General features: G+C 46.4%; 1 protein-coding gene across 1 annotated transcript in view; it reads right to left on the reverse strand.

Moving 5' to 3' along the window:
- Positions 1–26,038, reverse strand: part of tiam1a (TIAM Rac1 associated GEF 1a) — a 178,012-nt gene that overhangs the window by 48,649 nt on the left and 103,325 nt on the right. The window contains exons 14-15 of the mRNA XM_060908541.1: positions 22,355–22,564; positions 20,317–20,462 (exon numbers count right to left, since the gene is read on the reverse strand). Coding sequence (XP_060764524.1) covers positions 20,317–20,462; positions 22,355–22,564 — 356 coding nt within the window. The remainder of the gene's footprint in view (positions 1–20,316; positions 20,463–22,354; positions 22,565–26,038) is intronic.

Consider the following 26,038-nt stretch of genomic DNA (forward strand, 5'->3'; position numbering starts at 1 on the left):
TACTTCCAGTTCCACGGAACAATATACAGGCAGAAGGAGGGGTTTGCGATGGGGGACCCACTCTCCGCCATAATGTGTGGCTTCTTCATGGAACACCTTGAAAGAGAGGCTATTACATCTGCCCCAGAAGAATGCAGGCCCACATTACGGAGGAGGTATGTAGATGACATCCTGGAGAAAGTAAAAGTCGGACGCACTCAACAATTGACTGATCACCTCAACTCCATAGACCACACCGGCAACATAAAATTTACACATGAATAGGAAACAGGGGGTGGCACGGTGGTGTAGTGGTTAGCGCTGTCGCCTCACAGCAAGAAGGTCCGGGTTTGAGCCCCGTGGCCGGTGAGGGCCTTTCTGTGCGGAGTTTGCATGTTCTCCCCGTGTCCGCGTGGGTTTCCTCCGGGTGCTCCGGTTTCCCCCACAGTCCAAAGACATGCAGGTTAGGTTAACTGGTGACTCTAAATTGACCGTAGGTGTGAATGTGAGTGTGAATGGTTGTCTGTGTCTCTGTGTCAGCCCTGTGATGACCTGGCGACTTGTCCAGGGTGTACCCGGCCTCTCGTTCATAGTCAGCTGGGATAGGCTCCAGCTTGCCTGCGACCCTGTAGAACAGGATAAAGCGGCTACAGATAATGAGATGAGATGAGATGAGATGAGAGGAAACAGAAAAATCAATAGCGTTTTTGGACATAAAAATTCACCATACAGACGACGGAGACATCAGAATAACAATCTACAACCTCAATTCCAAAAAAGTTGGGACAAAGTACAAATTGTAAATAAAAACGGAATGCAATAATTTACAAATCTCAAAAACTGATATTGTATTCACAATAGAACATAGACAACATATCAAATGTCGAAAGTGAGACATTTTGAAATTTCATGCCAAATATTGGCTCATTTGAAATTTCATGACAGCAACACATCTCAAAAAAGTTGGGACGGGGCAATAAGAGGCTGGAAAAGTTAAAGGGACAAAAAAAGGAACAGCTGGAGGACCAAATTGCAACTCATTAGGTCAATTGGCAATAGGTCATTAACATGACTGGGTATAAAAAGAGCATCTTGGAGTGGCAGCGGCTCTCAGAAGTAAAGATGGGAAGAGGATCACCAATCCCCCTAATTCTGCGCCGACAAATAGTGGAGCAATATCAGAAAGGAGTTCGACAGTGTAAAATTGCAAAGAGTTTGAACATATCATCATCTACAGTGCATAATATCATCAAAAGATTCAGAGAATCTGGAAGAATCTCTGTGCGTAAGGGTCAAGGCCGGAAAACCATACTGGGTGCCCGTGATCTTTGGGCCCTTAGACAGCACTGCATCACATACAGGCATGCTTCTGTATTGGAAATCACAAAATGGGCTCAGGAATATTTCCAGAGAACATTATCTGTGAACACAATTCACCGTGCCATCTGCTGTTGCCAGCTAAAACTCTACAGTTCAAAGAAGAAGCCGTATCTAAACATGATCCAGAAGCGCAGACGTCTTCTCTGGGCCAAGGCTCATTTAAAACGGACTGTGGCAAAGTGGAAAACTGTTCTGTGGTCAGACGAATCAAAATTTGAAGTTCTTTATGGAAATCAGGGACGCCGTGTCATTCGCACTAAAGAGGAGAAGGACGACCCGAGTTGTTATCAGCGCTCAGTTCAGAAGCCTGCATCTCTGATGGTATGCGGTTGCATTAGTGCATGTGGCATGGGCAGCTTACACATCTGGAAAGACATCATCAATGCTGAACGGTATATCCAGGTTCTAGAGCAACATATGCTCCCATCCAGACGACGTCTCTTTCAGGGAAGACCTTGCATTTTCCAACATGACAATGCCAAACCACATACTGCATCAATTACAGCATCATGGCTGCGTAGAAGAAGGGTCCGGGTACTGAACTGGCCAGCCTGCAGTCCAGATCTTTCACCCATAGAAAACATTTGGCGCATCATAAAACAGAAGATACGACAAAAAAGACTTAAGACAGTTGAGCAACTAGAATCCTACATTAGACAAGAATGGGTTAACATTCCTATCCCTAAACTTCAGCAACCTGTCTCCTCAGTCCCCAGACGTTTACAGACTGTTGTAAAGAGAAAAGGGGATGTCTCACAGTGGTAAACATGGCCTTGTCCCAACTTTGAGATGTGTTGTTGTCATGAAATTTAAAATCACCTAATTTTTCTCTTTAAATGATACATTTTCTCAGTTTAAACATTTGATATGTCATCTATGTTCTATTCTGAATAAAATATGGAATTTTGAAATTTCCACATCATTGCATTCCGTTTTTATTTACAATTTGTACTTTGTCCCAACTTTTTTGGAATCGGGGTTGTACAGAAAACCGACGCATACTGATCAGTATCCGCTCTGGACGTCTGAACACCCCATCGCACACAAACTGTCAGTTGTCAGAACACTCTACAAACGTGCAGCAATCATAACCGATCCCACAGAATGCGCAACAGAAGAACAACACATATGGCAAGCTTTGATCACATGTCAATATCCACCATGGGCCATACACAACGGCGCACAACAAGTGAAAAAAAAGAAAAGACACAGACGAAAAAAGGAAGAAAACAGACAACCCAAAAACAAGAAAGCAAAGCAGTAGTGACTCTACCGTATGTCAGAGGAGTTACAGAACAAATCCTATGAGCCATGAAAAAAACACAACATACAAACACCTGTGGGGCAGCATGGTGGTGTAGTGGTTAGTGCTGTCGCCTCACAGCAAGAAGGTCCGGGTTCGAGCCCCGTGGCCGGCGAGGGCCTTTCTGTGCGGAGTTTGCATGTTCTCCCCGTGTCCGCGTGGGTTTCCTCCGGGTGCTCCGGTTTCCCCCACAGTCCAAAGACATGCAGGTTAGGTTAACTGGTGACTCTAAATTGACCGTAGGTGTGAATGTGAGTGTGAATGGTTGTCTGTGTCTATGTGTCAGCCCTGTGATGACCTGGCGACTTGTCCAGGGTGTACCCCGCCTTTCGCCCGTAGTCAGCTGGGATAGGCTCCAGCTTGCCTGCGACCCTGTAGAACAGGATAAAGCGGCTAGAGATAATGAGATGAGATGAGATAAACACCTGTGAAACCACATACCAAACAGACAGCTACTCGTTCACCCTAAGGACAAAATCGACCAACACAATAAATGCAATGTCATATCTAAAATACCATGCCAGTCATGCAATAAAACCTACACTGGGGAGACAGGAAGGAGTTCTATTTCGTTTCTCCTGACCGCCAGAGGCGGTGCTTTCAGCACATGGATATCCATCACACGAACGTGCAGGTCGAGTAATAGTAACAACAAAGTCACGTGTGACCTGGGTGACGTCACCCTGTGACCCCGGCATAAAAGACCGGTAAACCCAGGAAGTGACCTCTTGCATCTTCTCGCGTTTGCAGGTTGCGAGTTGGAAATTGGACAAACGCGTGTTAGTTTCGTTACCCGTAGGGTTGGGGCTGTGCTTACGCATCCTCCAAGAAACTGCGTTAAGTCCACCAATTCTTTTCTCTTGTTGACTATATTCATTGGTTTTCATTCATTTAAACTAAAGCGGCGTTTCTCGCCGCTGTTATCAGTTCTGTGGCGCACGGCGCCTATCCTTGTTAACATTATCAACCGCTTTGTTTTGTGTAGTCTTGTCTCCGGCCTGCTCACGGGCCGGCTGTCTTGTGTTGTACTTGCATTGCTGTTACTCCGTTAAGCTGAGCGCTCTCGCTCGGTGGAGCTAGCTAATTAGCTCTCCGAGGCGTGTCCTCGCCGCTGAAGGCCGGCTTGCTTTCGTTCAGGTAAGCGGTTTTCATTCATTTAAATTAAAGCGGTGCTTCTCGCCGCTGTTATCAGTTCTGTGGCGCACGGCGCCTATCCTTGTTAATACTATCAACCGCTTTGTTTTGTGTAGTCTTATCTCCGGCCTGCTCACGGGCCGGCTGTCTTGTATGTTGTATTTATATTGCTGTTACTCCGTTAAGCTGAGCGCTCTCGCTCGGTGGAGCTAGCTGATTAGCCCTCCGGGGCGTGTCCTCGCCGCTGGAGGCCAGCTTGCTTCGTTCAGGTAAGCGGTTTTCATTCATTTAAATTAAAGCGGTGTTTCCCGCCGCTGTTATCAGTTCTGTGGCGCACGGCGCCTATCCTTGTTAACATTATTAACCGCTTTGTTTTGTGTAGTCTTGTCTCTGGCCTGCTCACGGGCCGGCTGTCTTGTATGTTGTATTTATATTGCTGTTACTCCGTTAAGCTGAGCGCTCTCGCTCGGTGGAGTTAGCTGATTAGCTCTCCGAGGCGTGTCCTCGCCGCTGGAGGCCAGCTTGCTTTCGTTCAGGTAAGCGGTTTTCATTCATTTAAATTAAAGCGGTGTTTCTCGCCGCTCTATCAGTTCTGTGGCGCTCGGCGCCTATCCTTGTTAATAATATCAACCGCCTTATTTTGTGTAGCCTTGTCTCCGGCCTGCTCACGGGCCGGCTGTCTTGTGTGTTGTATTTATATTGCTGTTACTCCGTTAAGCTGAGTGTTCTCGCTCGGTGGAATTAGCTGACTAGCCCTCCGAGGCGGTGCTCTCGCCGCGGGAGGCCAGCTTGCTGCCGCTTAGGTAAGCGGTTTTCATTCATTTAAATTAAAGCGGTGTTTCTCGCCGCTGTGGCGCACGGCACCTATCCTTGTTAATATTCCCGACCACGGGTGTGTTCGCCCGGTCGTTTTTCATTGCCGCCTGATTATTTATTTTGGGATACTTGCTTGGGGTGTTCCCGCCCTATTTCTTAAGTTCCCTTCTGCCAGCCAGGTGTCATGGACCTATTCTCTCGCTGCGCCAACTGCCGGGCCCCCCTCGAGCCGGAGGACGGCCACCGCGAGTGCCCCTCGTGCCTGGGTATTGATCACCTGCGGCAGGGGCTGACGGACATGGCCTGCGCAGACTGCATGTGCCTGAGTGTGGCTGCGCGGACCGCCAGGCTGGCTCGGTTGGATCCTCCGTCTGACATCCCCCGGGCCTCGGGGGGACAGGACATGGTGCCGGCTGCAGCAGTGGGGCCCAGCAAGCGCCGTGGGGCTCCCCCACGCGTCTCCGCTTCTAAGGCGAAAAAGAAGCGCTCGGACGATTTGGCTCGGAAGGTGGAAGCGATGTCCACCGAGCTGGAGGAGATGAAGGCCCTGCTGGTGAATCTCCAGCCTCCGCCACAGGGCAGCAGTGTTCCCGCAGCCACCCCTTCTGCCTGGCAGCCCGACCATTCACCATCACCACCGCTTCTGTCACCGGCCGTTGATGCACGCGGCCTGGATGAACTGTCGATCCGGGCGTCGGAGAGCTTTGACTGCGGTGGGTCTGTTGGTCACGACCCCACCTCTCTGGCCGGTTCCCAGGCCACCAGCCGTGGCACCGTGTCAGCGTCGGAAGGCGGACGCTCATCCATCCAGCCAACGTTGAGGGCTGCATTGGCCCGTCTGGGGTTGGACACGCCCCCGGTGGCCCAGCATCAGAGCGCTTTCTTCAGAGGTTCCACACAGCCTTCCTCGTTGTCTGTTCCGCCCTCGGCCCCATACATCGAGGAGTTACAGAGGTGTTGGGCGGACCCCAGACGCCTTTCCCACCTCCCTGGTGACTGCAGGGCCCTGGCAGCAATGCAGGACGCCCCTACCTACGGCCTCCAGCAGATGCCCAACATCGAGCCCTCCGTGGCTGCCCTCGTCCTTTCGCCCAACGAGGCTCTGCGGCCTGACGCCCGATGCCCCCGCACCCAATGCCGTGCGACCGACGACCTCATCGTGCGGGGATACGACACGGCGGCACGAATGGGTCGTATTGACAATTCCATGTCCCATCTGCTGCTGGCCCTCGCCCAGACGCTGGAGGGGACAAGCGCGGCATCACGGGAGCTGTGCGACGCGGCTCTCCAGGCCTTTGCCTACTCGTCGCGGGAACTGGGCCGGCTGATGTCGTATCTCACCCTCGCCCGCCGGCAGATATGGCTGGCACAGTCCCCTCTGGCCGAGCCCGACCGCCGTGTGCTGCGCTCTCTCCCTGTTGTCCCCGGGGAGCTGTTTGGCGAGGCCGCTCAGCAAGCCCTGGACCGGAGTGCCCAGGTCGTCCAGGCGCGGCGGCAGTTCGCTGGCCTCCGCCAGGTCCACCGCCATGGCAATACTGCCCAGTCCTCCAGGGGGCCCACACCGACTCTGTCTCGGCCACGCACCCGCCAGGGGACCAGACGGGTTGATGACTTTCGTCACCCCACCACCTCCCGGACCCGCGGTGCCGCCCCCTACACCCAGTCCGCTCCTCGTCGCCCCCATGGTGACCGACGGGGGCGCTCTGGACGGCGCTGACATCAGCGCGCCAGCGGTCGGCCGCTTCTCCAGCGAACAGCTCCAAAGCTGGAAAGCATTGACCCCAGACCCCTGGGTGCTGGTGACCCTCACCGAGGGTTACCGCATCCAGTTCTGCCGCCGACCGCCGCGTTTTCATGGGGTCAAACACACCACCGTGAGCCATCCGGGGAAGTCCCTCGTCCTCCGGCAGGAAATCTCCACCCTCCTGGAGAAAGGAGCAATCTCTCCCGTCGACAGGCAGAGACAGCAAGGTGGGTTCTACTCCAGGTATTTTCTGGTTCCGAAGAAGGACGGCGGTATCCGCCCGATCCTCGACCTGAGGTCCCTCAACTCCCACTTAAAGACCATGAGATTCCGCATGCTGCGTACAGTGGATGTCTTACACCACATCCAGGCGGGCGACTGGTTTGCCACCGTCGACCTGAAAGACGCCTACTTCCATGTTCCCATTGCGCCACACCACAGGCAGTTCCTGCGGTTTGCCTTCGAGGGCCAGGCTTTCGAGTTCAATGTTCTGCCCTTTGGGATATCGCTGGCACCCCGTGTGTTCACCAGGTGTGTGGCAGCGGCATTGGCACCACTTCAGGCAAGGGGTTTGCGTGTCCTGCCTTACCTGGACGACTGGCTCGTCTGTTCACGGTCAGCAGCTCAGGCCCGCACCGACATCGCGACTGTGCTCTCACATGTCGCAGAGCTGGGGCTCAGGGTGAATTACAAGAAGAGCTCGCTGGTGCCCAGCCAGGAGACGACTTTCTTGGGCATGCACCTGGACTCGAGGTCGTTGATGGCAACCCCCTCCCAGACCAGGATCCACAACATCTGCCTGCTGCTTGGCCACTTCGGACGGGGCAGGTCACTCGCCCTGAAGACCTTTCAGCGCCTGCTGGGCATGCTTACGGCAGCCTCCTCTCTGGTCCCGCTGGGACTCCTGGACTTACGCCCGCTTCAGAGGTGGCTCAACGATCTCCACCTCCACCCGGTGCTGCACGGGCACAGGCTCGTGAAGGTGACGGATACTTTTGTCAGGCTCCTCCGTCCATGGAGGAGGAGGGCTTACCTTCTGCGGGGTATTCCGCTGGCGGCTATCCCCTCCCGGAGGGAGGTCATCACCACGGATGCTTCCCTGGGAGGCTGGGGTGCAGTCTGGCAATGCCGGACCGTCAGAGGCCACTGGAGTCTAGGGCAGCGACAGCAGCACATCAACGTGCTGGAGCTACGGGCTGTGTTCCTCGGCCTACAGCACTTCCTCCCAGGCCTGGCCGGCAGACACGTTCTGGTGCGGACGGACAACACTACGGTAGTGTACTACATCAACCACCAGGGAGGCACCAAGTCCCTTCAGTGCTTGGAAGTGGCCGGCCAACTTCTGCGGTGGGCCCATCGACATCTCCTGAGCCTGCGTGCCATGTACTTGCCAGGCACCGCCAACAGGGCGGCGGATCTGCTGTCCCGCCAGGACCCCGATCCCGGGGAATGGAGACTCAACCCAGCGGTGGTTCTCGCCATCTGGGAACGTTTTGGCAGGGCAGAGGTGGACCTCTTTGCCTGCCAGGAGTCGACACACTGCCCTCTGTGGTTCAGCCTCCACGGCCCCAGCTCCCTGGGCCAGGATGCGCTGGCGCATGCTTGGCCGAGGCAACTGCTGTATGCCTTCCCCCCTCTGCCGCTGATTGTGCCAACCCTACACAGGGTTGCGATGGACCACCACGGGCTGCTGCTTGTCGCCCCTCGGTGGCCGGGCCGAGTGTGGTTTCCCAAGTTGCTGCAACTTCTGAACGGCGACCCCTGGTGCCTGCCAGTGAGGACGGACCTGCTATCACAGCTGGGAGGGCAGATCTGGCACCCGGATCCAGCCCGTCTGCAGCTCTGGGTGTGGCCGCTGAAGGGCCGGACCCCCTGCTAGGTCTTTGCGAGCCGGCAGTGGTCAACACCATTGCTAGCTCTCGGGCACCCTCCACCAATGCCCTCTACGCCAACAGATGGAGGCTTTTCGCCAACTGGTGCTTAACTCGGGGGGAGGAGCCTACATGCTGCCCCCTGCCGACCATTCTACTGTTCCTCCAGTCTCTGTTTGATAAGGGTCTTACTCCTGCCACCATCAAGGTCTATACAGCTGCCATCTCTGCTCAGCATGCCAGAGTTGGGGGAAGGACCGTGGGGTCCCACCCCTTGGTGGCACGTTTTTTGAAGGGTGCTCTCCGGTTGAGACCCCCCCGACGGAGCCGGGTACCCACATGGGATCTTCACTTGGTGCTGCAGGCTCTCTGCGACGCACCGTTTGAGCCCCTGCCCACAGCAGACATTTCATGGCTCTCCCTGAAGACTGCTTTTCTTCTGGCCATTACATCAACGAGGCGCGTCGGGGAATTGCACGCGCTGTCAGTCAGTGGGGAGTGCCTGCAGTGGCACTCCGGCGACAGTGGGGTCACCCTGTGGCCTAACCCCTCTTTCCTCCCGAAGACCCTCCCTGCTACCTTCGTCAACCAGCCCCTTAGCCTTGCGGCGTTCGAGGCGGGCCATGGTGAGAGGTCGGAACTTTTGTGCCCAGTTCGCGCCCTCAGGGTGTACGTGTCGCGTACAGAGGGCTTCCGTAGGAGTGACGCCCTGTTTTTGTGCCACACAGGACCGACGAAGGGTCTGGCGCTCTCTAAGCAGAGGCTATCCAAGTGGATAGTCGAGGCCATATTACATGCCTACAGGCACAGTGGCTTCCCGATTCCTCCGGCTGTCAGGGCGCACTCTGCACGGGGCGTGGTGGCCTCATGGGCATCACTGAAGGGTGTGCCCCTCTCGGACATATGCAGCGCAGCCTCCTGGGCTTCCAGCTGCACCTTCACCAGGTTTTACCGTCTTAATGTCGTCCCACATAATCCTGTGGCGACGGCTGTCATTCCAGGCCCGTCGCAGCAGCACTGAGTACGGGTAGGCACTCCTCATGACCTGGTTGGTATTAGTCATCCATGTGCTGAAAGCACCGCCTCTGGCGGTCAGGAGAAACGAAATAGAACGAGGGTTATGTATATAACCGCGGTTCTATGAGTTTCGGATGACCGCCAGAGCTTGGCAGTCACTCGGAGTGTACACGAGAAGATTTGCCAAGAGGTCACTTCCTGGGTTTACCGGTCTTTTATGCCGGGGTCACAGGGTGACGTCACCCAGGTCACACGTGACTTTGTTGTTACTATTACTCGACCTGCACGTTCGTGTGATGGATATCCATGTGCTGAAAGCACCGCCTCTGGCGGTCATCCGAAACTCATAGAACCGCGGTTATATACATAACCCTCGTTTTAGCATACAAAAAAAGGAACATAAAAAGGAATGTGAAAAAGAAACAACAGAGACAAACAAGAGCAATAAAAGATAAAGTCATGCAAGAGAACCTCAAATCAGCAATAACAGACCACTGCAGAAGGGAAAAATCATATAATGGACTGGGGCAATGCTCAAATCATACAACAAGAGACAACAGATACCACCGTTAGATTAAGGAGTGTCAATAGAAATCAGAAAGCGTAGCCCAAGAACAATAAACTGGGATGAGGGGGCATACATGCTCTCCCATACCTGGAGCGCCGTCCTGAGGGGGCAACACTGACAGCGGGAGGTGTGACCGACCTGTCAATGTTGACAGGGAGGGCACACCTCCGTAACATCAGCTGATTACAAAAGCACATCACACACCAACATCCGGGTGACCCTCTGATGAAGACGGAAGTTACACCGTCGAAACATGTCAGGTAAAGGAAAAAACTTTTACATGTCTGTAACAAAAGAAAACTAATGACTTGAGCACACTATAATGATGCTCTTACAAACTGCCCCAGACATTAAAATGAATGCATGCCTTTGTCTGTTTAATGACATTTTATCAGTTGCCAGCTGCTATAGTGAGAAAAAAGATGAACCAGTATCATGAGTATCATGCATTTTTTTTTCTATTTCTGTTTGAAAGGCAGCTAGAGGTACTGGAGGTTTCCTACGGGAGGAGAAAAAGAAGAGCAGATCTGGTTTTGTACATATCATTTTCAGTGCAATGATCCATCCATCCATCCATCCATCCATCCATAACCGCTTATCCTGTGCAGGGTCGTGGGCAAGCTGGAGCCTATCCCGGCTGATTATAGGCGAGAGGTAGGGTACACCCTGGACAAGTCGCCAGATCATCACAGGGCTGACACATAGAGATACACAACAACCATTCACACTCACATTCACACCTACGGTCAATTTAGAGCCACCAATGAGCCTAACCTGCATGTCTTTGGATGAAACCCAAGCAGACACGGGGAGAACATGCAAACTCCACACAGAAAGACCTCTGTCAGCCACTGGGCTCAAACCCAGAACCTTCTTGCTATGAGGCGACAGTGCTAACCACTACACCACCTCAGTGCAATGATCTCATCTCATCTCATTATCTGTAGCCGCTTTATCCTGTTCTACAGGGTCGCAGGCAAGCTGGAGCCTATCCCAGTTGACTACGGGCGAAAGGCGGGGTACACCCTGGACAAGTCGCCAGGTCATCACAGGGCTGACACATAGACACAGACAACCATTCACACTCACATTCACACCTACGGTCAATTTAGAGTCACCAGTTAACCTAACCTGCATGTCTTTGGACTGTGGGGGAAACCGGAGCACCCGGAAGAAACCCACGCGGACACGGGCAGAACATGCAAACTCTGCACAGAAAGGCTCTCGCCGGCCACGGGGCTCGAACCCGGACCTTCTTGCTGTGAGGCGACAGCGCTAACCACTACAAAACCGTGCTGCCCCAGTGCAATGATTATAAAAGTATTTTATGGCAACATAAAAATAACGATCAAAGAACTAATTTGTGTCATAATGCTTATACTTATACTGGGTCTGGCATCCACCCAAAACTTGAGCGTGATGAAATTATTCATTTAGTTGTACAGATAACATTAACAATCTAATGTGATCGGCAGCTCGATGCAACTCCCAGGAAACCCCTGCCAGTCTTTTTGCTTGGTGCCACAGGCGAGAACTGGGAGCCAAATGTGTGGGCTTCATCTTGGCAACCTGTTGTCCACCCTAAGCAAATTCGCGTCAGTGGCCTCCTTCCAGACCACTTCATCTTCTGGAAGTCATCCTCAACATCAACTGAGAGGACTACATCACCGACATCATAGTCCTCGAAAGAGCCGGGGCAACTAGCATAGACGTGACCATCATGAAACACCATCTTCGCTGGTTAGGCCATGTTGCCCGCATGGATGAAACAAGACTCCCAAGGAGGATCCTTTTCGGCAAACTGAGCACAGGGAAACACCCCCGGGGCTGCCCCATGCTATGCAACACTACGCTACAAAGACCAGCTGAAGCAGACCCTCAAGGCAATCAACACAGACCCCATGACCTGAGAGGAAGCAGCTAGACAGCTGAAACACCATCCGCTCTTTGAAGTGAACAGAAGAATGAATATGGAAATCAAGCGACAGCACAGAAAAGAGAAAGAGGCACAACCCCAACCACTACTGACCCATCAGTGCCATCAATACCCCTGAGTTTTCAGAGCTAGAACTGAGCTCTATCTGTGAAGAAACTCAGTCGTCCAGGTACATAGTAATCTGTGGTTGGTTGAAGAGAGCAACTGGACTTGCTTGACGATTCTTGAAAACGTTTCGCCTCTCCTCCGATGCCTTTCGGAGGAGAGGCGAAACGTTTTCAAGAATCGTCAAGCAAGTCCAGTTGCTCTCTTCAACCAACCACAGATTACTATGTACCTGGACGACTGAGTTTCTTCACAGATATGTTTCTACGCGCTTTGGGATGAGATCCCTTCGACTGGTGCGGGAGTATGAGAGGACTTCCAGAAAACTGGCAGACATCTTAGCCAGAGTGGATCGTTCATTTTTGTCAACCTGGAACGACCATCATTGAACAGAGGTGGGTGTCTATGACATCTTATCAGCCACCCACAATGCAGCCATCAGCATTCTGATTCGGATTCTATGATGATCCATGAGAGAATAAATACTGGATACTCCCTAGTAGTCAGACAGAACTGAGGATGCCTTTCGGAGGAGAGGCGAAACGTTTTCAAGAATCGTCAAGCAAGTCCAGTTGCTCTCTTCAACCAACCACAGATTAGAACTGAGCTCAGCCGCCATCAACGAGACCACCATCAGATGTGACCAGAAGGAATGAAATACTTGGATACGAGGAATCACCGACTCATAACATTAATATATTATCTCACATCTATTTTTTGGAGCCATATTTCGACAACTTTGTTGGTTTTTGTTGGAGATTCATCATATATTTTTTCAAGATGAATGAATAAAGTTATTATTATTATTATTATTATACACCCGGGCATTAATTCATGGCTATGCCACCATTTATGACAAGCAAATTTTGGCAAAGAAAAAAAAATCAAATGGGGGGGGAACAAAAAACCCCAGTCCATGGTCTTGGCAGAAGATCCCCCCCCATGAAGCTGCAATTCAAAAATGATAAATGTGAAATTAACTTGACTTTATCGAATCCCTCTTTGTTTTTCCCCAGTGTGCTTTGGCAAAGCAGCGAGTGTTGTAGCTAATGGTCTAGAACTTAAATGACGACCATCATAAGAGAGGAAGAGGAATGCACACAGGCTTTTATTCAGTGGGAACACTAATTAAGTCCTTCTCTTCTTTGTGTGCTGGGTGGGTTGTCCGTTTCCTCCAGCACCTGCCTCGATTTATTAGCACAAAGCAATCTGAATTGTAATCGAGCAATTAGAATGAAGGACTAATTTTAAAAAGGTGTCCTCTTTTCTTTTGCTTAAAGGAGAGAAAGAAAAAAAAAAATCAGGCAATGAGATCATAACACCGGCCAGCAGTGTGATTTAAAGGGATCGAGTGCACAAAGCATGGCCAGCTTAAAGGGTCTCACATAGCAGGCACTGAATAACTGTTAAAGATGCTCATTTGATTATAGAGAAGGAGCAATAGTTACAATAAAGGCTGGATGAGGAGGGAAAATGGGTTCTAATTACAGACTCTTCACTCTGGAATGGCACCAGGTGAGAGATGTGAGAGACACGGTGATGTGATGTCTTGCAGGAATACATTATTACCTTCAGTCGGGAACCAAAATATCTTTCTTCACAGTATAATTTATTAGCTAATGTAAATCATATGTGCTAAATGAATGGCTGAATAAAACATGCATTGATAACCAGTTGTGCTACTGTGTTATTTTGCAAGATACTAAAAAAAAAAAAAAAAAAAGTGTTAATTAGCTGTTAAACTGCAATATTTTTTGAAAACCTACAGGATTTTGTTGTTGTGCAGTGCACTCTACAAGCTGAAGAATGGTATAATGAGACTTAAGGTAAAATGGGGAGAAAAAAAAAAGAAAGACAGCCAGACAGACAGACAGCCAGACAGACAGACACGCACAGATGGCATGGCATTGCTGTGTACGAGTTGTTGTGGTTAAACAAGAGGCTTGGCAGCAGATGGTGTGTAGGATCACAGGCCAGACACACAAAGATTATTTGCTCCTCCTCTCCCCTCATCAAGATGGCAGAAACGGAAATATATAAACAATAAAGAGGAGGATTAAAAAGGCAAATAGAACCAGAAAATAAAGAGGAAACCAGGTACCAACATTTTGTGTATTCAGTCAAGTCCCTAGATTTGTAAAATTCCAAAAGCCCTGAGACCAACAGGCTAAATCAAGTACGGTACGTCAGCATCATTTTATTACCTATTCCTGTCTGCTAAGTGAATATACCAGGCATTATTTCAGATTGAATACCATGATGTGATCGTTGAAGCACTGATGAACTGGAGGAAATGGGAATCGGTAGTAATTGGTTTTGAATGCAGCCATGGAAAATCAAAATGACAAGCATGGAGACTGGAGCATGGCTCCTGCACCGACACTGAGGCAAATCAAATGCATCGAGTGTGATTGGAGTCTTCATCTTGATTAGAATGAGACTAAATGAGGAAACGTGCAATTATAATCTGTTTTTGGCTTGAAAACAATAAATATTACAAAAAGCTCTCATTTCTGATCTCTATCTATCATCAGCAGTCACTGGGTAGCGAGGTTAATGATAGCTGTTTGTGCCTGTTGTGCTGCTAATATGGATCACTAGATTTTGCTTAAAATAATAAGAGGATGATGTTAAAGGAGAACTGAAGGCAAATTTTTCATCAAAATTCTATTTCTCATTTTATTAAATATAGAATGCATTTTTGATAGCTGTTTTGTCACTGCTATAGCAAGTTATGAGTGTGTGAAATATGCTATGTAATATATCAGTCCATATGTCAAAGCAATGGCCGTAAACGAGATTCGTCGAGACCTGTGCGAGACATCGTAGGACGGAAGTAAAACGTACAGCGGAAATCAAAGTGACCAACCCTGTGTCTGAAATTGCTCACTCGTTCACTACTCCCTACTCTCTATATAGGGAATTACAATATAGAGGACTATATAGTGAGCTCATTGGTAAAATGAAAAAAAAAAAAAAACGCTTTCGGACACTAGTCCGTCGTGCTGGTATTTAAGTCATTACTGTCGCACAATTAAAAAGTGCCAGATCAGGTGGCTGGTGGGTTTTCAGAATAATAAAACACATGCATGTATTTTTGTGATAAATCCATATTATACTGAGCACGTTTCCCACATTAATAAATATAAAGTACCTGCATCTTTCAGTTCTTTTTAAATCAAGGCTGAATACTTTCTTCTTTGCCGCTGCCTTTTATTAAATCAAATTTGAGACTTTTCATTTCATTTCTTTCAGCGCAGCTGCAATGCATAATAGGATATATCGCTTTGGTTAGTGACCATCGGTTGCACACTACTTTTCGTGATGCATTGTGGGATACTTTGAGTGCACTATATAGGGTGTAATAATCCTCACTAAGGTTTTGGACAGCACTACAAAATGGCGTCCCCGCTATATAGTGCCCCATATAATGAGTAGGGAGTGATTTTGGACACAGGGAAACATCTGCCAACGTTGTCAAAAGACGCGCGCGCGCCCTCTTTCGAATGCTGATGTAATCAAGCCGGAAGTTTTGCTTGTTTTGATAGCGATCAGGAAAGTTTGAAAAAAAGTAGGCAGTAATCGTCATTTAAACTCGTTTTTGTGCAATACTTCGTTTGGAAAACAGTTTTCAAAATGGCGGCACTGACACCTGGCGGACACCTCACGTTTTGAAGTCTCGCACAAGTCTCGTGAAGATCGCGCGGGTAAGCGACGCCTGCCGTGGACCAAACGAACTAAATTCAACATGGCTAAAAATCGAATAGGCCGATAAGTATAATATTTAATTGCAATTAGTTGCCAATACGAGTCACGATATAAGGTTACTGAAATCAAAAACGTAATTGAATAACACATTAAGAAATAAAGCACGTTTAAAAATGACTTCAGTTCCACTTTAAAGGAGAACTACGTATATGGTGGCTGGAGAAAAAAAAAAAAAAAAAAAAATCAGGATTTTCCTGGTACTGCAGTTTAAAGATATTTCAAATATATTTCTGCAGATGTTGAAATAAAATAAAATAAAAAAACAAATCAAGCTGTTTCCTTAGCAAAAAAGAATATCTCATCTCATTATCTCTAGCCGCTTTATCCTTCTACAGGGTCGCAGGCAAGCTGAAGCCTATCCCAGCTGACTACAGGCGAAAGGCGGGGTACACCCTGGACAAGTCGCCAGGTCATCACAGGGCTGACACATAGACACAGACAACCATTCACACTCACATTCACACCTACGGTCAATTTAGAGTCACCAGTTAACCTAACCTGCATGTCTTTGGACTGTGGGGGAAACCGGAGCACCCGGAGGAAACCCACGCGGACACGGGGAGAACATGCAAACTCCGCACAGAAAGGCCCTCGCCGGCCACGGGGCTCGAACCCAGGACCTTCTTGCTGTGAGGCGACAGCGCTAACCACTACACCACCGTGCCGCCCCAAAAAAGAATATCAAAAGCAAAAACAACCACACCTACAGTTAAACTACACTCACTGGCCAGTTTATTAGGAACACCCACACCCCTGCCGTTTTATGCAGTTCTCGAATCAGCCAATCCCTTGATAGCAGCACAATGCATAAAATCACGCAGATACAAATCAAGAGCTTCAGTTAATTAATGTTCACTTCAAACATCAGAATGGGAAAAATTGTGATCTCAAAATGTGACCTTCACTGTGGCATGGGTGTTGGTTTGAGCCAGATGGACTGGTTTGAGTGTTTCAGAAACTACTGATCTTCTGGGGTTCACACACAACAGTCTCTAGAATTTACACAGAATGGTGCAAAAAACAAAAAACAAATTCATTAAGGCCATGTACACACGTAGCCGGGTATTTTTAAAACCGAACATTTTCCCCCCTCCGTTTAAAAAAATGTTTTATCCACACCACCTCGTCTTCGAAAAAAATCCCTTCCACACATAACCGAACATCTGCGTTTTCAATCACATTCATAAGCATTCCAAACCTGTAGATGGCATTATTTCCCCAAATCCTACCCCCTAATCACATCAGAATAGCCCTCTGTTGGCGTCACTTCCGCCTAAACATAAAACATGGCGCCAAGGTCGTTCGTCTGGACAGACTCGGAGACAGAATTGCTTCTAAACACAATTTTGGAGTATAAACTTCAAAAGACGCAAGAAAACGTTGATTGGGAATCTTGTCAGTAGTTGGGCTTCTAAAATTAAACATGTAAATAGCACCTGCACAATAATTAACGCTTTCAAGGCACTACTCCGATCCATTACTCTTTGTCCATGCTTAATCTGGCTTCTGCAGTAAACAAAGGTCGCACGTTTAACGTCAGGGCGGATTTGTTGTCACTTTTTTGGCGCAGATTGTGACGTTCTAAAACGCAAAACTCCGGTTATCTCTGTCTACACGAAAAGGCATACACGGAGTTTTCAAAAATCTTCACTTTGCCCAGAGTTTTTTTAAATATTCGTTTTTGATGTGTTTTCATGTGGATGACAGGCCAAAACGTAGAAAAATATCTTCGATTTAGCAGATACCCGGCTACGTGTGGACGGGGTCTAAGAGCCAGTTCTGTGGGTGGAAATGTCTTGGTGATAAGAGAGGTCAGAGGAAATGGCCAGATTGGTTCGAGCTGCCAGGAAAGATATAGTAACTCATAGCGACTCTTTACAACCATGGTGAGCAGAAAAGCATCTCAGCACTGGGTTCCACTCCTGCCAGCCAAGAACAGGGATCTTAGAATCAAGAACAAATTCGTATTAAAATGGCCATTAAGTGTATATACAGTATGCACTCTAAATTTATGAAAAATTTGAAATCAAGAGCGTTTTTTTCCCCATAAAATAATACTAAGAAAAAGAAAGAATGAATGTGTTTATTTTTAGCCTGACTGGTTACACAGTCACCCATGACTGAACTGACTTCAATAGGATATAACAGTAATGCATCATTACTGCAGTTCACTGCACACCCATATGTGATCAATCCCATCCCACTGATGCTTCCCAGAAAGCAAACGAGCTCTTTGAGATCACGACAAGAGAGTACACAAAACTGCGATACCCATGAGCTCTGTAGACTGTATGCCAGATCCTGTACATGCTGTAAGTAAATCCCCACTGAAATACAGTATTACCAGCAATGGATTTAGCAACTGTACACTTCAGTATAATTTGCGACCAAAGAAGAAATAGGTATCGGTCATGATATGAAAGACGAGATGGCCACATTGTGCTTTAGTCAGTGAGCTGATGGGTGAAAGCTGTATTAAAAGAATCCGAACCTGGATAAATGAAAACCAAACCAAAGGCCCTGCAGTCAACATGGAGACAGCTCTGTGTATCGAGTGCATCCATGGTAGGGATAAAATTCAGATATGAATATATTATTCAGATTGAACAGATAATGCGTCTTAAATGAACACAAATACAGATATGAATATTAAACAGAGTATTCGGCTTGTCAGAACGCTTCAGACTAGTATGTGCATTTGAACTGAGATGAAACAACAACCAAAAAAGTTTTTACGTTCATGCAGAACTGAAAAACACAGCACATGAAAGGTTGCCAGGCCTCAGCACAATTCCCCACTCCAACTCATCTCATCTCATCATCTCTAGCCGCTTTATCCTGTTCTACAGGGTTGCAGGCAAGCTGGATCCTATCCCAGCTGACTACGGGCGAAAGGCAGGGTACACCCTGGACAAGTCATCAGGTCATCACAGGGCTGATACATAGACACAGACAACCATTCACACTCATTCACACCTACAGTCAATTTAGGCTACATCCACACGACAACGGCAACGAGATTTTTTTTTTTTTTAAATATTGCGTCCACATGGGCAACGGATCAGTAAAATATCAGGTTCATATGGCAACACAACGCTTGCTGAAAACGATGCAATACACGTGCCACACCTCTACGTGCGCTGGAAGACGGTCCCATCGGAGACACCAGAACAATAGAAGTAGATGCATGCGCATAACTGCGTATGCGCACAGTGACTATCCCTGTCACTGTCACACGCACACACTTTCTTACTCCCTATCCTATGGATATAGTCCCTTTAAATCACATGCTCGTTTTTTGAATGGAGACGCGGAAAGAGGAATGAACGGGGGTAGATGGAGAGAGAGAGGAATGAACGGGGGTAGATGGAAGCCGGTACGCCAACATTCTGAGATCCTCCAGAATTCTTTAATCGTCCGGAATAAATTGAATGCTACACGTTGATGGATTACTTTGTTCTTCTACGCCCTTTTTTGAGGAATGTATTGTTGGACTTAAACCAACATCTGAAGAGGTGAGATCGCTCCTTTTTTTCCCTATTTTTGCTGGCAGGATTGACTCTGCCCTAAGGGCTATTCTCTCTCTCTCTCTCTCTCTCTCTGCACCATTACACAATAAATATTCACAGTGAAAATATTTTGTAAGCGCGTTTCATGAACCAAGTTATAGGATTTGTTGACAACTCGCATCGAGTTTGTTACACTTCTACCCGGCGTGAAGAACATGTGGTTGTGACATCATCGTAAACAAATCCATTCTACTCATCCAGACGACTTCGCAACGGCTCTGTTGCCAGATTTTTTCACTCTGGAACCCGTTCTCAAAATATTTCGTTTTGGGGCACCCAAAACGCCGGTGCCGTGTGGACGCCAGGCCGAAACGATAAACAACTTTATCAGATTCACCTGAATCCGTTGCCATGTGGACAGGGCCTTAGAGTCACCAGTTAACCTAACCTGCATGTCTTTGGACTGTGGGGGAAACCGGAGCACCCGGAGGAAACCCACGTGGACACGGGGAGAACATGCAAACTCCACACAGAAAGGCCCTCGCCGGCCACGAGGCTCGAACCCGGACCTTCTTGCTGTGAGGCAACAGCGCTAACCACTACACCACCGTGCCGCCCCCACTCCAACTCCACAAAAAGCTTTGAAACTAGCGTGGAATGTTGGCGTGAAAATACTGCCACATTGTTTTTCCATTTTCCCAATTTTTTAAAATCTGGGAAACAAGTTAAAAGTCATGCTCACAAATAATTTCTGATTTGCTGGATGTGCAGTACGCATATATTGCATTTTATGCTGAACCTGGCAACCCTATTCACGACCAAGTTCAAGTTAATTCCAAATATGAAAAAAAAGATATGGATTTGAGTCCAAAACAAATACAAAGAGGGATAATGGCATTGTGTTACACCTGTAATCCGCAGGGACCCTGTGTGGGTGTCCGTCCACAGGAACAGTGTCACCCAACTCTGTCAAACAGCTTTGAAGTGATATGAGCACGTTGCTAATGATACTCCAAACCTAGCAGCACATTGTGTTCCTGTGCACTGTACATACCTACCACAATTCAAATATCAGCTCTGAAACACATTGACCTCCTTTTAATTACTGTAATTGAGTTACAAGTGCAGACAGGACACTAAGGCTGACTGCGTTTAGCAACATTATATCATGGCACCTCTGTCTTACTTTGTGTTCAGAGTCAGTCTCAAGCTCAGCCACTGATCCATCCACCGCGTCCACCACATCCTCCACAGGCAAAGTGACACATTCTTCTGTATCTTCAGTGTCCGGGCTCTCAAGCACAAGTCCAGAGGCCTCATCCAGGATGTTCTCTAGAGGGATTAGATCAAAGCCAGGTGAGGCTACTTGATATTCAATTTGTAAGAACTATATATTTAAGAGTTATTCTCCGAAATTGAGTCGTACATGAGCTGATAGTCGACGAGGTGCGTAGCGATGAGTCGGCTATAAGCCATGTATGACAAGATTGAGTAGAATAACTGTTTTATTATATCCACGTTCACTGGATTTTGAGAAACGGAGTATTTTTATTTTTAGCAAATTCGCAAAAATAAAAACTTTATACAAAACGTCCGATAAAATCATTTCCACTTAGAATGTAAACAAACTGACGAAATGGCCAGAGAAATTTGTGAAAAATGCGATAATAATAATTCTTCAAAAATAAAAAAAGATATGTTCTTACCATCAAATACTTTTTGTTGCATTTTTTGTATTTTCTGGGGTTTTGTTTTCAAGTAGAGTTTTTATTTTGTCCCCGGTTAGTTCAGCAACACGCGCCACCATTTTCTTCTTCTGCTTCTTCTTCCTTAGGGTTTTTTTTTTGGTGGTTAAGAAACTAACTTAAAAGTGCATTACCGCCACCAACTGCGCTGGAGTGTGGAACAGACGATATAGGGGGGAACAACCTATCATCTTTTAGCTATTTCTTTCTTTTAAATGCTTGATAACAAAGCCGCCATTTTGTTTTTCTCTACTCATGGTATATGAGCTGATATCCTAGTAGTAGAGTAGCCAATCAGAGCATGTGATTGCTCATATCCAGTGAATGTGGATTTCATTCATATATATATATATATATATATATATATATATATATATATATATATATATATATATATACACACACACACACACACAGAGTGTGTGTGTATATATATATATATATATATATATATATATATATACACACACAGAGTGTGTGTGTATATATATATATATATATATATATATATATATATATATATATATATATATATATATATATATATATATATACACACACATACACACACTCTGTGTGTGTGTGTGTGTGTGTGTGTATATATATATACACACACACACAGAGTGTATATATATGGGTCCGTCTCAGAAACTGGTCTCTTATTTGGGACATTATGGTCAAAAAATAAATTTTCTAATTTTTACATATATATATATGAGAGAGAGAGAGACACACACACACACTAGTGCTTCTCTCAAACAATTACAGGATCATGGAAAAAGTTCATTTTTTTGTAATTTAATTAAAAAAGTAAACTTTCTTGTGTTCTACATTCCTTACACATAAAGTGAAATATTTCAAGCCTTTTTTAATTTTAATGATTATGACTTATAGCTCATGAAAAGTAGAAATCCAGTGTCTCAAATTATTAGAATATTTCCTAAAGATCAATCAAAAAAGGATTAGCAAAGGCTGATGCTAGCTTACCCATGACTCGGTGCTGTTAGCATGGCAGTCTAATTACCTTCCAACCAGTGTAGTTTCAGTGAAGGCCAATGCTAGCACAGTCAAGCCAATTATTATTATTTTCCCTGTGTAATTTACTTACTTTTAAAATCAAGATTGACAGCTCCACACAACGGAGCGACCTGGCAGCCAAAATTCTCTCAAAATCTTCCATTTTTAATGAAGCAAACCTGGCGGCCATGTTTGTTTACAAATTGTCACTGTCGCTTGCTAATGCAGAAGTTTTACTTCTCCGACATGTGACGTCGTGTTGTCTTGACAACGTGCAATATTATGACAATATTGCACGCTCATTTTCCATTGGAAAGAGTGGCGTAATACATGTAGGATAAGCGATATGATAACAATATTGCATGCTATCAATAAACCCGCTAGAAGGGAATAGAATACATCTTTTTATTCCATGGCCCGTATGTATAATAATCAGTGATATTGTATATATTAAAATGTTACCTTGGCTCTTGGAGAAGATGTCTGTGAGATCTTGTGGTGCGTCTGAGCGGCGGGGAAGCAGTGGACATCGCTGACACGGCTCAGATGAGGGTACAGCGCTGATGGTGAGTGTAAGGGAAGGCTGAGCGAGGGCGGCACTCAGATCTGACAACTCTAACACACTCGCCTCTTTATCGTTCAGCCGCAGTATCTCGTCACCAGCTCTCAGACCTATAGACGGACACACACGCACCAAGTCATCAGAAGAAATTTGGGGAGAAAAAAATTTAAGTTGACACACAAAATACTTTTGCCAAATAACTTCATGGTAAAATTATAAATATTAACAATTTGAAGGACTTATATGGTGCTTTTTTGTGAAAAATCTATTACATTCTCTATAATTCTCGACGTGACAGCGGTGTGTTCCTTGGTGTGTGAAAAAAAAAGAGCTGGAGGCAGTATTGCAGGAACCAATAACCTTTTTTATTCCATATTCTCACACATCAGTCATTTTTAAACCCTATATTACACTCCTTGCACAATACAAGAGACAAAAAGCTGCTTCTGCTGCACCCTCTTGCTGATTTCCCTTCTCTTGATTATCAATTAACAGCGTAAGCGCTACCCAATCAGCATATGATACAGCACAATTACAGTACCACTCATTACAGTGCACAGGACTGCCACGCTAATTGTTTATTGAAGCTCATGGCCAGTTCAGACACAGTCTTCATTTTGTAGTTGAAAGTGAACACACACACACACACACACACACACACACACACACACACACACACACCCTGAAGTATGACCCAATTGGATGTGAAGCAAATCATCACGACTGGAGTAATAATAAAGGCCAGAGTGATGTCATGAAAAAGCAGTGCCTGTGCCAGTGTGTCCAAACTGGCCTGGATTAAGAGCGCAGCCCCTGGGCAACACACCATAGTGCTATATCTTCCATGCTCATTCGTCTCAGACTGCATGTGGCTTTAATTTCAGTTTCAGTATAGAGTATGTATTTTGGGGCACAAGCTCCATTTTCTCTGGGGACAAACACTGTCGACTTGGCTTTGTGCTGATTGCCCTGGTTACTCACGGAGTCTAGCCATAAGCACTTTTCTGCTCCAGTATTTGTGCATGGCCAAATGATTACACTAGACTAGACAAGTGCCGATTAAAGCCTAGCATACACATATGCAGTACATGCGTTTTTCCCCCCAGAATATCTTTCAGATTACTGTATTCAAATTCACATTTTCCAGATGTCCTATTATAGATGTGTGCAACTACCTCTTGACCTCTCATCAACACCTATCCCTGCTCCCAGTCACCTGATTACTAATCAGTGTTATGGTCGAGTCACTAAACCTCGAGTCCGAGTCCAGTCTCGAGTCCCCAGTGTTCAAGTCCGAGTCAAGTCCAAGTCATTAAAAAAAATTCCGAGTCGAGTCCGAGAACAAGACTCCACCCACACCATTTGACGATGGCTGTTTTAGCGCCATGTTTGTTCCTGAACATGGCGTATGAACAGGTGAATGTGCGTTCTCTTTGTCAGGGAGTGTGAAGTATTCTGTCAGAGATGGTTGGGAGACGGATGGAAGTGCAGAAGGTGTGTTTATTAATACAAGTGAAGGCAGGTAAACAATCCAGAACGGCAGGCAAAATTGTAAAACGGTGAAACAGGCAATAGGTCGAGTGAGGTACAAACAGGCTATCATAGACTCGGCACAATCAAAGACGAGAAACAGGAAATCAGGGATCAGGAAACCAAACAAGGAAATAAGGCTCGGTAATGTGTCAGCAACGCAACTCAATACTTCGCAAAGTAAGTGTGTTTTCACATTTTTATATAGGCACACTGATTGCGCCTTAATCCTGTGCAGGTGCGAGTCGTTTATGGTGTGCGTGTGAGAGTCTGCTTGGCACACGTGCTGTCCGGAGCGCACCCGAGAGTCCATCTGATGCATGCGCCAAGTGTGCAGATGTGACACCTTTGTACGAAATTAGTACAAAAATGAATGTAGATATAAATATCTTATGTCAAATTATTATGGCATGTTACAAAAAATAAAGAAAAAATCCGAGTCCTCGTCTCCAATTTATGAATCCGAATGCAGTTAATGCACGAGTCTGAGTCCAAGTCCGAGTCATCAGTGCTCAAGTCCAAGTCAAGTCACGAGTCCTTAAAATTAGGGCACGAGTCCTGGACTCGAATACTACAAGCCTATTACTCTCTTTAAATGACACAGACTCTCAATATAATGACACAAAATCTTACCCTGTGACCACGGGCGATTGCTCTAAGACAACGAGCGAGGCTCAGCCTCCTCTAAAAATGACGAACATCGTGTAGGATGAATTGCGCTAGGCTTATGTTATAGCCGACCTTATAACATTGCTATTTCAGATCCAGAATCATAGAAATATATGTGCTCAACCCAACTACAGTGTGAAATCATTCCGTTATAACTTTAATGTGAGCGTGAGTTTTTCCCCCTCGTGACAACGCAATGCAGCCCAGCCTCAGTGGACTTCAATGGCATTTGGGAGCTCTGCGCTTTTCAATATCAAAATGCAAGACGGTTATTGGACAAATACTGCGAAAACGCCCGCCCACCGGACTCCCAGCCTCACAGTGGGAGGGACATGGCAGTTTCCACGAGGAGACTGGTGATTGGTGAAAGCAGCCGGATATTTTCTTTGATTGACAGCTCGCTTCAAATATAGACAGGCAGCGGTGAATTTCAGTTCAGTCCCATGCGGATTCGCAAGTGCTGTGGTGTATTGTAAGAGATCAGCTTACATTTCGATTTCATTCATTACATACGGTTTCTACCAGCTTTTTTAGTTTGTATATATTTTCATTGTAAATATAGTGTTGTCAAGTTTGCTATCTTAGTTCCAGAAATTTCATTTATTTGAGTGACTGAACTTGAACTTGAGGGGGCTAGTCAGCTAGCAAGAAAGCTGCTCACGGATGCCAAGCATTGCTGATTTAATTTTGGCGAAGCCATTTGCCAGTCTTCCTTTCGAGGAAAAAATTAAAATTAAAGAGCAGGGTAGACCAACGCCTCAAATGGACTTGGTGAAAAAGGTAGGGAATAATACTTGTTCCTTTCAGCTCTCCTGGTACGAGGAAGTGAATTGGCTAACAGCAAGTGACCCACATCAACAACAGTAAATAGGCTACTTTAGTAATATGTCATGGATGGACCAAAAATATAGAATCTATTTAAAATGTTTATGCTGAGTATATTATATTGGAATATATATTTTTCTGGATATTAATTAAACACAGCTACAATTTGGAAAACATTTTTAAACAAAAACACAGCCGAGAACATTTCACACTACAGACCTGGATTAAAAGTGAAGGGTTATCAAAATTGTCAATAAAACATTTCTCAGTCAAAATAAGTAAAATATAGGGAAAGTGTCATTGAATGAAATGTGTGGCACCCAGCTCTATGTTTGGCTCCCCGAGGTCATTGCTTGTGCCTATTCCAGAACACTCTGCTGTTACTGCTGAGGTTCCTGACAAAGAGCTGCTTTCAATAATGATCAATTTTTAAACAACATGCCACAATTTTAAAAGAACCTGTTATTTCACAGTTTGTGACCCTGCCAGCAATCAGCCAGATCAGAGGCAAGAGTATGGGCAAAATTGATGTATTTTTTCTTTTTTCTTTTAAAATCTGG

The sequence above is a fragment of the Neoarius graeffei genome, chromosome 25, assembly GCF_027579695.1.
Source record: "Neoarius graeffei isolate fNeoGra1 chromosome 25, fNeoGra1.pri, whole genome shotgun sequence".
NCBI lineage: Eukaryota > Metazoa > Chordata > Actinopteri > Siluriformes > Ariidae > Neoarius > Neoarius graeffei.